Source organism: Hyaena hyaena, unplaced genomic scaffold (assembly GCF_003009895.1).
Source record: "Hyaena hyaena isolate Hyena2069 unplaced genomic scaffold, ASM300989v1 scaffold_194, whole genome shotgun sequence".
In the NCBI taxonomy this organism is placed as follows: Eukaryota; Metazoa; Chordata; class Mammalia; order Carnivora; family Hyaenidae; genus Hyaena; species Hyaena hyaena.
Window position 1 is genome coordinate 1,853,910 of NW_024080826.1, and position 15,094 is coordinate 1,869,003.

A 15,094-nucleotide genomic window follows, 5' to 3' on the forward strand; every position below is an offset into this window, starting at 1 on the left:
TGGGGCCCTGCTTTATCCCCCCCGGGGACCTGGCCTCCAGGGGTACCAAGAATGTTTTCCCACTGATCTAAGGGAGCTGCCCATGGAATCTTGTTAAGTGAACAAGGCAACTGTCAAGGATGGTACGTACAGAATGAACTCATTTTTGTTTAAAAGAAAAAAATCTAAAAGAGCAAAACAAAAAAATCTCTATTTGTTAACACTCTGGTGAGCCTGAGGTAGGATACACCCCAGGCTGTTAACGCAGGCTTCCCTGAGGGGGGGCCCACAAAGCGGGGAGAAGATGACCTTGTTCACAAGCAGGTCTCTGCGGTATTACACTTTGATGTGATACTACTTTGATGATAAAAATTCACAGCACAGTTTCCGAGGGAGAAAAGCACCGTGACCTTGTTCTCCCCGTTACACACGAGACCAGGCCCTCTGGGTTGTCAGACACAGGCGATCCCAATTTTCTCACCTTAGAACTTCTCTAAAACAAACTTTCCTTACACTTATAATTAAAAAACACCTTTTAGGGGCGCCTGGGTGGCTTAGCCGGTTAAGTGTCCGACTTTCGCTTAGGTCATGATCTCGCGGTTCGTGGGTTCGAGCCCCGCGTCGGGCTCTGTGCTGACAGCAAGCTCAGAGCCTGGAGCCTGTTTCAGATTCTGTGTCTCCCTCTCTCTCTGACCCTCCCCTGCTCATGCTGTCTCTCTCTCTCTCTTGCTCATGCTGTCTCTCTCTCTCTCTCCTAGAAATAAATAAAAATATTAAAAAAATTAAAAATTAAAACACCTTTCAAAAAGGTTCTGGAAAAACAAAACCTCTCAACTCTAAGAACTCAACTGTGCATCAGGAAATCAGGTTCGGAAAGAGCACGGCGGCCAAGGCCCATCGTGCGGCCTGTGCCCACGTGCCCCAAGCTGGCGGCCCGACCTGCAGGGGGGGTGTCGCCCACTCTGCCGGGATACTGCACATGGTTCATAAAGCCGTGAGGGCGGGCAGGCAGGTCTGACCTCACCGGACCTGTCACCAGCACACCTTCCCTCCATCAAACTGACCGTCAACGCACAGTTCCCATTTGCGAGAGATGGTCTGTGACACTCGGGGGATCAGAAAGTATCCTTGTGCTCAAAAAGACGGGACATCATTGCACTAAACAAACACGGCCAATTATAACCTGAAATGACGTAGCAACACACAATGAAAATCAAAAACAAAATCCAGACCATAAAAAAGGCTCTTCAAGAAATGCAGGAGCCAATAAAAATGACAGCTCCAAATTACCTGAAAGGGAAAAACGGATTCTGAAATGCTCTTTCAAGGAAGCTGGGTTAACCAAGATTCTGTGACATACAGCCGATCACAAAGTGTGGAACTCAACTGTTTTATCGTCACTGCCCTCGCCACTTAGAGCAGCTGGAATTCAACAGATGAAGGATGAGGGGTGAAAAGGCAGGACTTCCCACAGCGCAGCGTAAGCTTCCGCCAGCGCCTCTCCTTCAGAGACTTCACGACGGCTCACAGACACGGAGTCCGTGGGTCTGGAACGGACGGGGCCCCTCCCTCTAAATGCTCCCGCTCGTGTTCCCGGACGGGTTCGACCTCCTCTACCCCTCGTGATGTTCTCTCCCGCTCGTGTTCCCGGACTGGGGTTCTACCTTCTCCCAAGGTGCAAGTGGGACCAAATCAGATGGGCGCTACGGTACAGAACGGGACACTCCCCTGGCAGCTGAGAAGAGATGAAAACGCTATCCGGTCAGTGGCAGAGAAGACCCACGTAACCCAAGTGGGACACATACCTTTTTAATAGAGTAGGCGTGTTTCTCTTTGCAGGAAGAGTCCGAAGAGAAAACTTCAGAGGGTGACATACTAGCGCTTTTGGGGTCTGCTGATGAAGCAGCCGTCTTTAGGTTTATCATGGAAGTAACGTTTTTAGGGGCTGGTGGCCGTTCTGTCGATAATGTCTGCCGAACAACATAACCCATTGGTGTCCAAGATAACTCTGCTCAAAGATAACCAGAGGTGTTGAACAATCTCAACGGTACAATGAAAAGACTTTGAAACTGCAAACATATCATTTGAGGCAACGACCCAGGGCATAATCACACTCGGACCAGAGCTCTAAACCTGGAGACCACCAGGCTCGGTAAGCTTTCTGCCTGGAGCACGTGAGCTGAATTCACTTGTGGGGTATGTGTTCTTCCCAAAAACCGGATTTTTAACTTGGGGGTGTGGTAGGTACACAAACTACAGTTTTGGTTAAAAAGTAACAATCCACAGTTCAGTCCACACTGTACATGCAGGTACATGCACAAAACAAGGCAAAGATGAAAATTTGGCCCTAACCTTGATATGTACCTTTAACAACACAAATCAAAGATCATAGACTTGAGCCACTGTGGTACCTGGTGATGTCTTTCGTTTTGAGGCTTCAGGCCCAAGTACGGCAACACCACCCCTCAGGTGCCCATGAGACTCTGTGCGGACACAAAAGGCCCCAGGCAAGCCAGGGCTTCCCCCCAGGATGCCAGACAGAGCCACACACCATTCCAGTCACCACTTAAGTGAAGGTCATTACTGAACCACACACATACCAAATGTGAAAACACAAAAGAAAACACACTTGTGGATATATGTGGAATAATCCTGTGAAACCCTCTTCCGTTAGGACAAGCTACTTAGACAAATTAAAGGCGGAATTACTGAACTCTCAGTGAATGTCACTTCTGGGACAGGTAAACAGCTCTCAGTGTGTGGTCTGAGGCTCCCAAGACCCCGGCAGGGTCCACGGGGTCAGAACCCACTCCCTGACATACAGGCAGCCCCCCGCCTCCCTGCGTGATCTCCCCCAGGCCGAGGCTGGGCTTCTGGGAGGCTGCGGTGCAGACAGCCCGACAGCCTGACGCTGAGGCCGAGCCACGGGGAGCCGGTGGTCGGTGAAGAGCTGCAAATGCATAAATCAAGGCTGCTCTCCTCACTACAGGGTTTTCATCTTGAAAAAGCCATTTTCCACAAGAACACACAACATTAACAGGGAGTGGGCTTCCCGGGGCTGCTTGTAAAGGAATGACTACTTTTAACTGTGAACACTGCAGATCCGGCCACGGTTACACCAGCACACAGAAGCGCCCAGGATTTTCTGAAGGGTCCTAAGGGGTCCTGAGCCAGAAACTGAGAACCACTGGGGCAGACTGCAAGAAGCAGTTGTTCCTGAACCCATACAACATCTCGCTTCACAGAAGAGTTAGACATATTTCTCTAGAATTCTCCGCTCCCGCTTCACAGCCCTGCGTGCAGACGCGAGGGCTCAGGGCTCGCCTTCGCCTCCCTGCCCCCATCGAGGTCATTGGGCCGGCTTCCAGACCACTCAGCCCCGGCAGACAGAGGACCGGCACCCTACGGAGGCCGCAGCCGCTCTTACCTCTGGCGCACGAGGAGGTCCCGGCCACGGCACCGGGGGCCATGGACTCGGCCACGCTCGGGCTTCTCGCCGCTCCTTCACCCTAAAAGGCAAACCGACATTTTCCTACTATCGCAAACTGAAAGCAGTCACTTCATTTTTCAATACGGCGTCCCTTGCTGTTCTTAAAATCTGCAAAATACATGCTAATTAAAAATTCCAAATAAATGGGGTGCCTAGGTGGCTCAGTCAGTTAAGCATCCAACTCCTGGTTTCAGCTCAGGTCATGATCTCACCATTTGTGAGTCCGCACCCCGCATCCCACTCTGCACTGACAGCATGGAGCCTGCTTGGGATTCTCTCCCACCCGCCACCTTCCCCTTCTGTGTACTCACTCTCTCTCAAAATAAATAAATTTAAAAAATCTTTTTAATCCCAAATAAATAAATAAGTAAATACAGAAGTGTATAATACCAAGCCTCACTGCTTGCAGGAAAAGCACCCACCGAGCGCAGCAGAGCCCACAGAGCCCCCTTCCCTGCCAGGTGATGAACACCCATGTACTGCTTTCTCGTGCACCCACACAGGGGATCACAGCACATGCACCCCACCCCTCATAAGGTATCCGTGTGACACAGCCCCCGCGCCAGCACACAGGCGGCCCCACCACCTGCGGTCACAGGCCCCCGTGGGAAGGCGGGAGCCACAGTTCACCACACCCGAAGGCCCACACACAGCCAATGTACGTCTTGTAACCCATGCACCCTTCGGTAAAGCCAGAAAGGGCCCCACCCGGAACACCAGGCGGCAGGTGACCCAGGGGGCAGTTAAGCACATGAAGACCGGCAGGTGACCGGCAGCACTCAAGGCAAAAGGTAACTGATGCATTCAAATCTGAATGGATTCAAAATAAATTCTAAAGCTCAGAGCCTTAAAACATTTTCCCACTTTGCCACTTCATTAAATCTGAGTCCAGTAACAAAAAATAAAGTAAAACACAGCCTGTTCTTCTAATAAACAGGACTTAGAGGCTCAACAAGGCCAACGCAACACCAGAAAGTTTACCTATTGAAGAACGATCATGTAAATTACACGGATCAATAAAGATCCAGAGCCACAGGTTTTCAATAAATACTTAGGACAAGGAAAAATGCAAAAAATTTTAAAAACCCAAACACGGGCACCTGGGTGGCTCATAGGTTAAGCATCCGACTCTTGACTTTGGCCAGGTCATGATGTGTGAGTTTGAGCCCAAAGTTGGGCTCTGTGCTGACAGAGCAGAGCCTACTTGGGATTCTCTCTCTCTCTCTCTCTCTCTCTCTCTCTCAAAAATAAACAAGTATTTAAAAAACCAACAAAATAAAACCTCAAATACAAACGCCTACATATGCACAACCTCAAGTTGAGAGGAATCCCTCAATTCCCATAACGTACCATTAAAAAAAGATTTAAGTGCTTAACACAGTTTTCTCTTGCGCAACTTCAGACAACTACAGCTGTCCCTGGAGTAACATGGGGACTGGGGTGCTGACCTCCTGGAGTCCAGTCAAAAGCTCACACGGAACTCTGGACTCCCCCAGAAACTGACTACTGAGAGCCTACTGCTGACCGGAAGCCTTACCGATTACACGGAGGTGGATTAACACACACGTCATACATTAAGATGCGGTAAGCTGAGACGACAAAACACTTACACGGAATTACAACGAGAAGAAGACATGTTTACAGCACTGTACTGGTTTTATTAAAAAAAAAAAAAAAAAGAAATCCACACAAGTAAGTGGAGTTAAAATGTATTGTTCAGTCAACTGTTTATTTCAATTATTTTTCTCGTGTTTGAAGAAACTAGTACTAACGAAAAAGCTCCTAGAGGGAAAAATTTTAAATCCACGTGTAACTGAGGAGAGTGAACACGTCACAAGGCTGTTGAGTCTGTAAGCATCCTGACACAGCACGCGTGCATCCCTGTGTGTAGATCCGTGGTGCTCACGAGGAGTCAGAGACCCTGACAGAACGTCCCCACCCGCTCACTGGCTCGGACACGCACGGGAGCGCCCCTGGACGCAAACCTACCGCACAGCCCAGCCGGGGCCACACCAACTAGCGAGCCCTGTCCCTTGAGCAGCCGGCCGGCCCTCCCTGTCACGGCCGAGCAGAAGGAAAGCGCTGCAGTGCGACAGGGCCGGGGGTGGGCGGGGAGGGGACGGACGGACGGAGGGTGCTCCGCCACCTATCCGAGCAGCCTCTGCACTCCATTCACAGGGAAGCGGACGGGGAGCCACCCCTGTCCTGTGTCCCCTTCTCCTTGCCTTCCCGCCCTCTCGCAGCAGAAATCTGTGACAAGCATCTTCGGGACTACTGACCTGATCCCAGATTTCCTGCGACCTGGATAGACTAAAACCGGGAGACGCAGCGTGGAACACAGTGTATTTTAAAATCACTAAGCAGCCAACAAAACACACTTCCAGTGACCACTCTGCGGAGCCTGCAGACCCCCCAGTGAGAGGTACAGGTACAAAGCTGGGAAAAATTGGAAGCTACTGTCTGCGGTCTGAAATATTAGTGCTTGATGAAAACGACGACTTTTACGGGCACTGCTAAGCAGGCCGTCCGAACGCCACGCTGGTGCAGAGGCTCCCAAGGGGCCTGGGGGCAGCGGGACCCTCGCCAGGACCGAGCACAGCAGCAGGTAGCAAACACAGAGCAGCTCATTAAGGGATTCTTCTAGAACAGCAGCCGCCCTGGGGGCCCACACACCGCAACCCGCCGCCCTGTCAGGGCCCCGCACAGGGGCGAAGGGGGAAGAGGAGGCCCCACACTCACCTCTGCTGTCCCCATGGCGGGCTTCCCCACCTCCCTGAGGAGAGAGAGGTCGGCTGAGGCAGAACGCAGAGGCCCCCACTGGGGCTGCTTCTGCGTCTCAGTGATCTCCCTGTTCTCTGGACCTCGCAGTTCAGGAAAATCCAGCCTAGTAAATTCAAACTCCGGCTTGGAAGCAGATCCACTTTTCTCAACGATTCTGGACTTCCTGTCCACCCGTCGGTGATAAGCATCTGTGTTTGCGAAATGAAAAGTGGGGGGTAAAGGTGGAGGGCGTGCGCTGACCCGTACTCACGCTTCAACTGCACAGCGGGGAGTCTACTGCAGGTGACGGGGCACCGTCCAGACGCCCCCGCGTTTGCTAGTGTTGCCGACCCCCGTGACGCTGGAGGACGGCAGGGACCGCAGGGGCCGGGCAGCAAGCAGCCAAGCATGCTGCACACATTGTGCACAATTCTAAAGCTGCCGAACCAGTTCCCTGAACCTGACCTAGTCATACTTCATGTACAGAGCCCCAGAAATTTACAGGGACGCCAACAGTTTTCTTTTCAGTGACAAATCTTCCACACTTGAGAGGACTTTGGGAAGAAAGCAAGTAAAATTAAACTTGGAACCTCCTTCCCAACTTTCTCCCTCAAATACATAAGAATCCTGATGTGGGCTGTGACGCCACGAAGTCCCTGCATTTAATCATGAGGCCAGAGGGGCGGCTGGGGGGCTCAATCGGTAAAGCGGCCAACTTTGGCTCAGGTCATGATCTCACGGTTCGTGGGTTCGAGCCCCGTGTCGGGCTCTGTGCTGACAGCTCAGAGCCTGGAGCCTGTTTCGGATTCTGTGTCTCCCTCTCTCTTTCTGCCCCTCCCCTGCTCATGTTCTCTCTTTCTTTTTCAAAAATAAATAAAAAGTATTTTAATCATGAGGCCAGAGTCATTACAGTTAACTATTCAACTTCCCTTTCATGTTCCCATGTGCCAAACGTTTTCAGAGCAAAATCAACACAAAGAGAAAAATCTGTATACCAAGTAATAGAAGTTACACTTGTAAAAGGCAAAAGATTTATGCAATCTGAAGAGAAACCACAGTATTAGAAGCTACACCTGTAAAGAAGTTGACCATCCCCAGAAAATAACGCTACTACAAAGGCTTTAACTCCTGGGACGCCTGGCTGGCTCGGCCGGTTGAGCATTCAACTCCTGGTTTTGGCTCAGGTCATGATCTCACAGTTTGGGGAGTTCAAGTTCCGTGTTGGGCTCTGTGCTGGCAGCGTGGAGCCTGCTTGGGATTCTCTCCATGTCTGCCCCTCACCCCTCATGCTGTCTCTCAAAATAAATAAACTTAAAAAAAGAAAGACTCTACATACATAAGCCATGAAACGGCACTAGTATGTGATTTACAGGAGTAAGCAAGAATCGCGACCTTCTGGCCACAGCCCGAACAGTAGTTTCCAAGGCCAGAGCAGACGTGTCCCCTGGGCAACTACAGCGCCCCAGGTCTGCTACTGCTCACAACGGGATGTAAACAGGAAACTCACCCAGCTATTAAAAAGCGTCCAAACAGAACACCAGAGAAGTGACTTCAGGAGCGGATGTGTCCGAGGCCTGTGGTGTCACCTACGTGCCACAGGACTTTCGACTGGTTCTTACACAGGAAAGGGTGCGCCATGGAGCCCCCCAGCACAGGTCCCTCCCCGGGGAAGAGGCCTCCAGGAGCCCACAGGAGCCCATTGGCCTCCGCCCTTCTCGGTGAGCAAGCCCTCGGGAACGAGAGTACGAAAGACAGTGGCATTTCTGGGGCAAACAGGATGGGATGATATATCATCAGAGAGTCTGTTGTCGTCACCTGATTTCAAATTAGCATCCATGTGGATGGACGTAGGATGGGAGCCTCCACCTGATTTCAGATCGGATGGCAGAAGTCCGTCAGCCTTCTTGCTATCAAACTTTTGTTCATCGTACGTTTTTTTCTGTAGGAAAAATTAAAGAGTAACAAGAATTAAGGGAAACCAACTCTCATAAAAAAAGCCTTAAAATTGCAAATCTGCAAGTATTCACAACTCAACCACTTCAAAAAAATTAAACAAAAATCAATTTTTTTTTTAAGGTTTATTTCTGTGAGAGAGAGCAGGGGAGGGTCAGAGAGAGAGAGGGAGACACAGAATCTGAAACAGGCTCCAGGCTCTGAGCTAGCTGTCAGCACAGAGCCTGATGCGGGGCTCAAACCCACAAACTGTGAGATCATGACCTGAGCCAAAGTTGGTCGCTTAACTGACTGAGACACCCAGGCACCCCAATAAAAATCAATTCTTAAATACACGTAAAAGATAAGTGATACTTAAGTATCACGTGAGAATAGACCAGCTCTTTATACCTTAAATGCTCAAGTAACCAACCAGGCACGGCACCTGCTAACCTTAAACAGAGCTTTCGTGCCATGAGGGAGAGCGCACATCTGCTCGCTCCGTGGCTTCACAGTCTGAAACGCTCGGTCACAGCCGGGGTGGCCGTAAGCGTACGGCGAGCCCGGCACCGGGCACATGTGCTGCACAGGCTCCATGGGGTACGGAGAGTAGCTGCACGGATGGACGGCGAGCTCAGAAGACAGATACTGGGCTGGAAACGTTGCAGCTCCAAAGGCCACCTCGTCAGTATAGAGCTTCTGCCTAAGGAAGAAGAGCAATTTAGTGGCAGATTTCATACCACACACAAGAAGCGCGTCTGGACCACAAACATTTCAGCTTCTTGCCATTCGAGCACCAAAACACCTCCACCAGCCAAATAAGACTTCCCAGCGTTCCTTTTTTGCCCCGCAAAGACAGACACAGCCCCGATCCCATGTGCTCGTTGCCACGCTGGGTGCCCGTGACAGGCCTGCGTCACGTGCGGAGGAAAGCCTAGGGACGGCGCAGCTCCTCACCTCCAGGGGGCCCCACGCGGGGAAGGCCTCCCGCAGCCATGTCGGCAACGGGGCCATCTGGACCACTCTCCCTACAGAGGTGGCTCTCACGAGCCCCTGCACCCAAATCTACCCCCCATCCCGCCCAGCACCTGCAGGCAAACAGTGGCCTGAGAGCCAATGTTTCTGTGACTTCCCAGAGCCACAACTTTCCTGGTGGAAAATCAGTGAAATCCCAGAGTGTGTGGAGCCACTGAAAGGCAGGGAAATAAAAGCTAATGGGGACACGCCCTGCATCGTCTCCTCGAGGTTCGGTGGCCTGGGTCAGACACAGGTTCTGCTCTGCTGCGAGGAGGGGCCCGCCCTGCAGAGAAGGACAAGGCTAGGCCCGCTGCCACGCGCTCACCAGAATGTTCACCGCGGTCACGTTCACGCCAGCCCTAACTATAGGCAGCCCGCTCTCACCATCTATGAACCCACGACATTTTACAGTAAGCTCACACACTATAAGATCATCCACTAATTCTAGCAATTAACTCTTCCTCCCTCCTGCGCCTACTTCTGTACGCCTGGCCTAGCACTCATCTTTGCAGAGAAGAAAAAGATTCAAAGTTTCATCCTGTGATGCTAACGCTAGATGGGAATCCATTTTATTTGAAGCTCGGAAAATCTAATACCAGGCAGATGAAGGTGTTCTGTTCTTCCAAAGAGAATGAGGGCAAAGAAGTTGGGTTGACCATAAAAAATAGTAAAACAGATGGAGCCCAAGTCCAAAAACTGGATAAACGAACAGAGCACTGAAGCTCAGGTAAAGAAGGGAAGGAGGCGGGGTGCAGCGCATCTGAAGGCTGCAGCCATCCAGAAAACGTTCAGCCAGGAGTCCAGAACCCTTGGTCTGGGTCCTGTCTCTATTCACAATCTAGTTTTCCACTTTGGACAAGTCATCACTGCTCTTTCTTCCTCTGGAAAGTTGGTATTTTTCCTTTCTGTACAAGACCAATACAGTTATGTGCAGAGAACGCCACACACTAAAATGTCACAGAGACAGCCCACAGCCCACAGCACACTGGAGCTTCGAATGGCTTGTCTGTAAACTCCAGTTGCCACAAACTACCCAGATGACCCCAGACCACATCCCCTTCACACCCACCAGCCCATCCCACCCCCTCCCTTTATACGGGCAGTGCTTCTACAGCTGCTCTGCCCCCCACACACACTGTAGACTCACCTGATACCCCTGCCCCATCCCTACCAACAGTCCGGAGGCCCCAGGACAGCCTTCCTGCAAGCCTGGTCGCCTCCTAGCCATGGCATCTTCAGGGTCCGGCCCTTCTGTCACATCACCTGAATGGCTCCACTGGCCTGAACTAGCAACCCCGTCCCACCTGCCAAAAGCCCATCTGTGCAGGGCACTCCTCTGCACTTCCCCTTCCCTCCGGCCAGGCTCGGGGCCCACACCTGTCCCCCCCGCCCCCAGCCTCACACGCACCTGCAGGCCCACGCCGCCGCCAGCTCCGGCCAGCCCCCTCCCCGGCCTCACACGCACCTGCAGGCTGCCCGCCCCCCCAGGCCTCACACGTACCTGCAGGCCCGCGCCGCCGCCAGCTCCGGGTCTCCCCCCCGCCCCTGGCCTCACACGCACCTGCAGGCCCGCGCCCCCGCTGGCTCTGGGCCCCCCCCCCCAGCCTCACACGTACCTGCAGGCCTGTGCCCTCACCACCTCAGGGCCCTGCTCTCCCACCTGATGGCTGTCCCACCAAAGGGGCACTAGAGCAGCGCGCTGCACACCCTGTCCCCAAGCAGCTCTCTTCTCATCCGTGCCCCCAGGAGAAGCCCCACCACCGTGCGTGCGTGCACTCAGCCGGAGATCGCCACAGCCTCTCCCAGCAACGCCCAGAGGACCCTTCTCCCTGCAGCGGGGCTCCCCGTATTTTCATCTCTAGCGTCGGTACCTGCAACCCAGTCAAAGCCTTCACGCCCCCTCCCTCCGAGCAGAACGAGAACCCAGAAGTGAGCATCACACCACCATTAAAAACATGACCGGCATTTCCCTCCCTCCTACCTAGGCTGTGCAGGCTTCCCCACACACACCACCTGCCCCTCTGTCCTTGAAGGCCATGCAAAGTCCTGCACCTGGTCCCTGCAGTCAGGCCAGCAGGTGTCAGGCTCCGGCCACCAAACAGACCAGAGCCACACTCTATCCAGGACTACTGGCTCTCACAGCTGAGAGGTTTTAGCTTAAAAGCACCCACATACGGGGCACCTGAGTGGCTTAGCTGGGTAAGCATCCAACTCCTGATCTCATTTCAGGTCTTGGTCTCAGGGTCGAGTCCAAACCCCACATTGGCCTCCACACTTTAAGGACAAGAGACGGGAAGAGCACCTGCATCTGACACCATACCGCGACACGCTGAGATGCTCAAGGCTTGCCTGCCTCACAGCTGCTTTGGTGAGCGAGGCAGCACAGGTGAGGAGGACAGACACTAGCCACCGACCTGAGCAACTCAGACCCACGTTTCTAGCCTCGGTTTCTCAGGTGTAACAAATACATGACACCTCCCTGCCAACCGCATGGGTTGGGACACAAGCGCGAACATCAGTTCCTTATGGAAAATGCTACTCTTTTTTTCTCATCACAGAGGAGATCCCCATTTACACCAAATCTGGCAAAGACTTCTTAGCTTCCATGAGGTCAGACTAGACAATCAGTTGTCATATATGTCTATCCCCACTCTGTCCCCTTCGAACGCCCCTGTCTTTCCTGAGCCCGACCCTGTGCTTTCATGCCTTTGTCTTTAGTTGTTTTCTCAGGAAGGAACACAGTCAGCCAGTCTTTTCCTTGCTTATAAAGAACTTAAAAAAACAAAGCTAAAACAGTGTAAAAGATTAAGAAACCTGATTTTTAAGTTGAGCAAACAGTACACATCCTATAAGCTTCAGATTTATCTCTATTCATTCTACTGCCAGAACATTACTTTAGCCCTAGGAATGTTTTCCACCTTTATTTTGGGTAACTGGAATCCCACCCAGCACATGGCTTCGAATCCTTGCCACTGAGTGAAATATGTCTCCTACTTTACTCTGTGAATCACCCAAGGCCAGAAACAGCTCAAATGAGACCCATGCCAACCTTCCTTTTACAAAGGATGAAATTATAGTGGAAAACCTCGGTATTCCTACCCAAGTACATACAGACAGAACTTCCAATTTTGTCAAAAAAAAAAAAAAATACAGCCTAAATACACCAACTTGATTATTTTATTATTATTTCCAATTTTCAACTTTCGAAATACCCTTGTAGAACTTATATGAAGTATAAACTATTTCAATCAAACCATGCAGGCATGAAGAAAACAAGCTTGACCCACATTAAAAGAACATAAATACAAAGATTTTCACATAAAGGAGAGGCACACCTTACAAACGAAATCTGTAAGTACTCCACAGAATGACATGAAACGTTTAACACGTGTTTCCTTCTAAATACAGCTAATAACGTTTTGTAGATACCTAAAAAATGAATCCTGAAAAGGAAAACATAAAAAATAACAGAAGCCTCCTTTCAGCTAAACTTAGAAGAATTTTATAACCCAAACTTATAGAATTCTTCTCCCCAGGACACTTCAAAGAAAAATGGTTAAAGTGAAACTAACAATTTCACCAGAAGTAGCCACAGAAAGCGCAGCAAAGCCTGAGAGCCCCCACTCTTCCTCAAGCAAGATTTTAAGATGTTAAACCCTAAACCCAAAGAGCAGTCTTCCCTGTCCGGGCTCCTGTCTGACCCCCATTCCCTCTCCCATTAGACACCTGACATACTTTCAAACCTGATGCACAAATGAACCCTGAAACTGCATTTCCTACTAATGACCGCCACGCAATCCCCATATTTTCTTTGTCCAAAATAATGGCATGCGTGCAGAGAAAAGAACGGACAGTTGAGGTTTCCGTTTCTGTGCAGGACAAAGGTTGTGCCACTGGCTCAGACCCTTCTCGGCTGAGGAGTGTCCTGCAGTCTTTCGAGAACTTTAACAGGTTAGGTGCAGCATCTTTCAAAGTCTACCCTCCATTGGGTCCCCGGGTACCGCAGGACATTGAGAAGGATACGTACTCAGGGCCTGGCAGCTCCGGAACACACGGATAGTACGAGGCTGCACAGCTAGGGAACACACGAGCTTCCGGAGACTCTGACCATGCCACGTTGAGCCCAGCAAATTTGGGGACAAACGGTTTGACATCTGCTGACAACTTGATGCCCTGAGGAGGGGAAAAAAGGGGGCGTTTTGACTACAGACATTCTGAGGCAAACCAAATGTGAATAAAACCCAGGAAAGGGGCTCGGTTCTAGCAACCCCAGAAACGCTAATCCCAGTACTGTCCCTTGCTCAAGTACTTCGACCTCATAAAAATAACAATTTATCTGCTAACAACTCCCTCGATGCTTTATTTAAAAAAAAAAAAAACTATCCTACCAAATATTGAAAGTGGCGGGGGCGGGGAGCGCGGGCAGGCAGTGAGAGAGGAACACGCAGTGAGGACACGCGACAGCGCCCCCTCAGCTCCCACCGGCGGTGCGGGATGTGACCTCTCCTCGCCGGCGTCCGCGAGAGCCCACAACCGCCCGCCGAGCGGCTAACGGAAACGCTCAAACGCACCGCCCAAGTTCACCTCCACCGAATTTCTCAAAAGTTACGTAAAACCGTTGCTCTTCGCTCAGGGAAGCACTGAAAGCTGTCTGCTGGGTAATCCTGCTAGAAATCCGTTCTAGGGTCCCAAACCCTTGGAGTTTGGACGTAAAAACCCGCTCCTTCGGTTTCTTGAAGCGCACGGAGTTTTACTTCCGCGGAGGCGCTTACAAATCACACGGTCCCCTTCGCTGCGGGCCGGCGACGGCCACCGCTCGAGCGCGCGTTCGCACCGCGACTGGAAGCCAGTCGCTCCTCCCCACGACCGCGCCGAGGCGGCGCGGGGGCGCCTGCCCCGGGCACCCGGAAGGCCTCCCCCCAGGGACGGCGTCCGCCCCGACGCCTGCCCGTCCAGTGCGGGGCGCCGTCCTCACCTCGCCCGCGGGCTCCCGCGGCCGCTCCGACGCCATGGCGCGCGGCTCGGGGCAGGCCCGGCCCCAGAGGCCAGCAGCCGCCCCGTCGGCTGGCGGCACGGACGCGCGGCGCTCCTCCTCCCGGCTTTTCCGCCTTCGGAGCGGACGCCAGGAAGCGCGTCACAGAAACGCGCCCGGGCCCGCCCCGCTTCCGGCCGGAAGTGCGCATGGCGGCGGAAGAAAGGGCCGCGTACCGTGGGTCACAGTAGGGCCGAAACCACGGACTTCCAGCACCCCGGAAGCGAGCTCGAAGTCATTTCACGGCCGCCGCATTCCTTCCAACCGACCAGTGACCGCGAGGGAAGGAGGCGTGGCGGGCGTGGGCGACCTGGAGGGAGGGTCGGGGGTCCCCCCCAGTAGCGGTTAAGAAGGGGCCAAGTCTCAGGCCGCAGGCGTGCCGCCCCTGCACGGACGCTCGTGTTCGCGGACCAGCAGGCATTGAAGGCGGGAAATGCGGGCGGCTCGGTTCGCGTGGTTTGTCTGCGTGGACCCACCCGCAGGGCCTAGGGTCTGGCAGCCACCACTGCGGAAGGTGGAGGCCGGTGTCCGTGTTCCGCGCTCCGTCTGTACAGTTAGGTTTACCCACAATACAGCGACGCTGACAGCAGTTGCAGTTCGGGCCGCTTGCTTGCTTGCTAACTCTGGGCCCCCAGGGGCAGAAGTAAGGTCTAGGCGGCTGCTCAGCACGACTGGCAGGACTTCCTGTCCTCGTGTATGAAGACAGACAGGGAGGGACAGAGGACCCATCACCAGACTTTTTTTTTTTTTTTTTTGAGAGAGACAGCGTGAGCAGCGGAAGGTCAGAGAGAGAGGGAGACACAGAATCCGAAGCAGGCTCCAGGCTCTGAGCTGTCAGCACAGAGCCCGACTTGGGGCTCAAACCGACCAATGGCAAGATCATG

The 15,094-nt window shown here is 52.6% G+C and overlaps 1 protein-coding gene across 2 annotated transcripts in view; it reads right to left on the bottom strand.

The window, feature by feature from the left end:
- Positions 1–14,288, bottom strand: part of SECISBP2 (SECIS binding protein 2) — a 41,140-nt gene extending 26,852 nt beyond the window's left edge. Inside the window, exons 1-7 of one of the 2 annotated variants that reach the window (XM_039241510.1) lie at positions 14,154–14,288; positions 13,206–13,351; positions 8,615–8,864; positions 8,045–8,168; positions 6,209–6,438; positions 3,407–3,488; positions 1,785–1,987 (exon numbers count right to left, since the gene is read on the bottom strand). In XM_039241510.1, coding sequence (XP_039097441.1) covers positions 1,785–1,987; positions 3,407–3,488; positions 6,209–6,438; positions 8,045–8,168; positions 8,615–8,864; positions 13,206–13,351; positions 14,154–14,189 — 1,071 coding nt within the window. In that variant the 5' untranslated portion in view covers positions 14,190–14,288. Of the gene's footprint in view, positions 1–1,784; positions 1,988–3,406; positions 3,489–6,208; positions 6,439–8,044; positions 8,169–8,614; positions 8,865–13,205; positions 13,352–14,153 lie in introns of those variants that run through there. The other variant, XM_039241511.1, reaches the window with a different exon arrangement.
- Between the last annotated feature and the right edge of the window lie 806 nt (positions 14,289–15,094).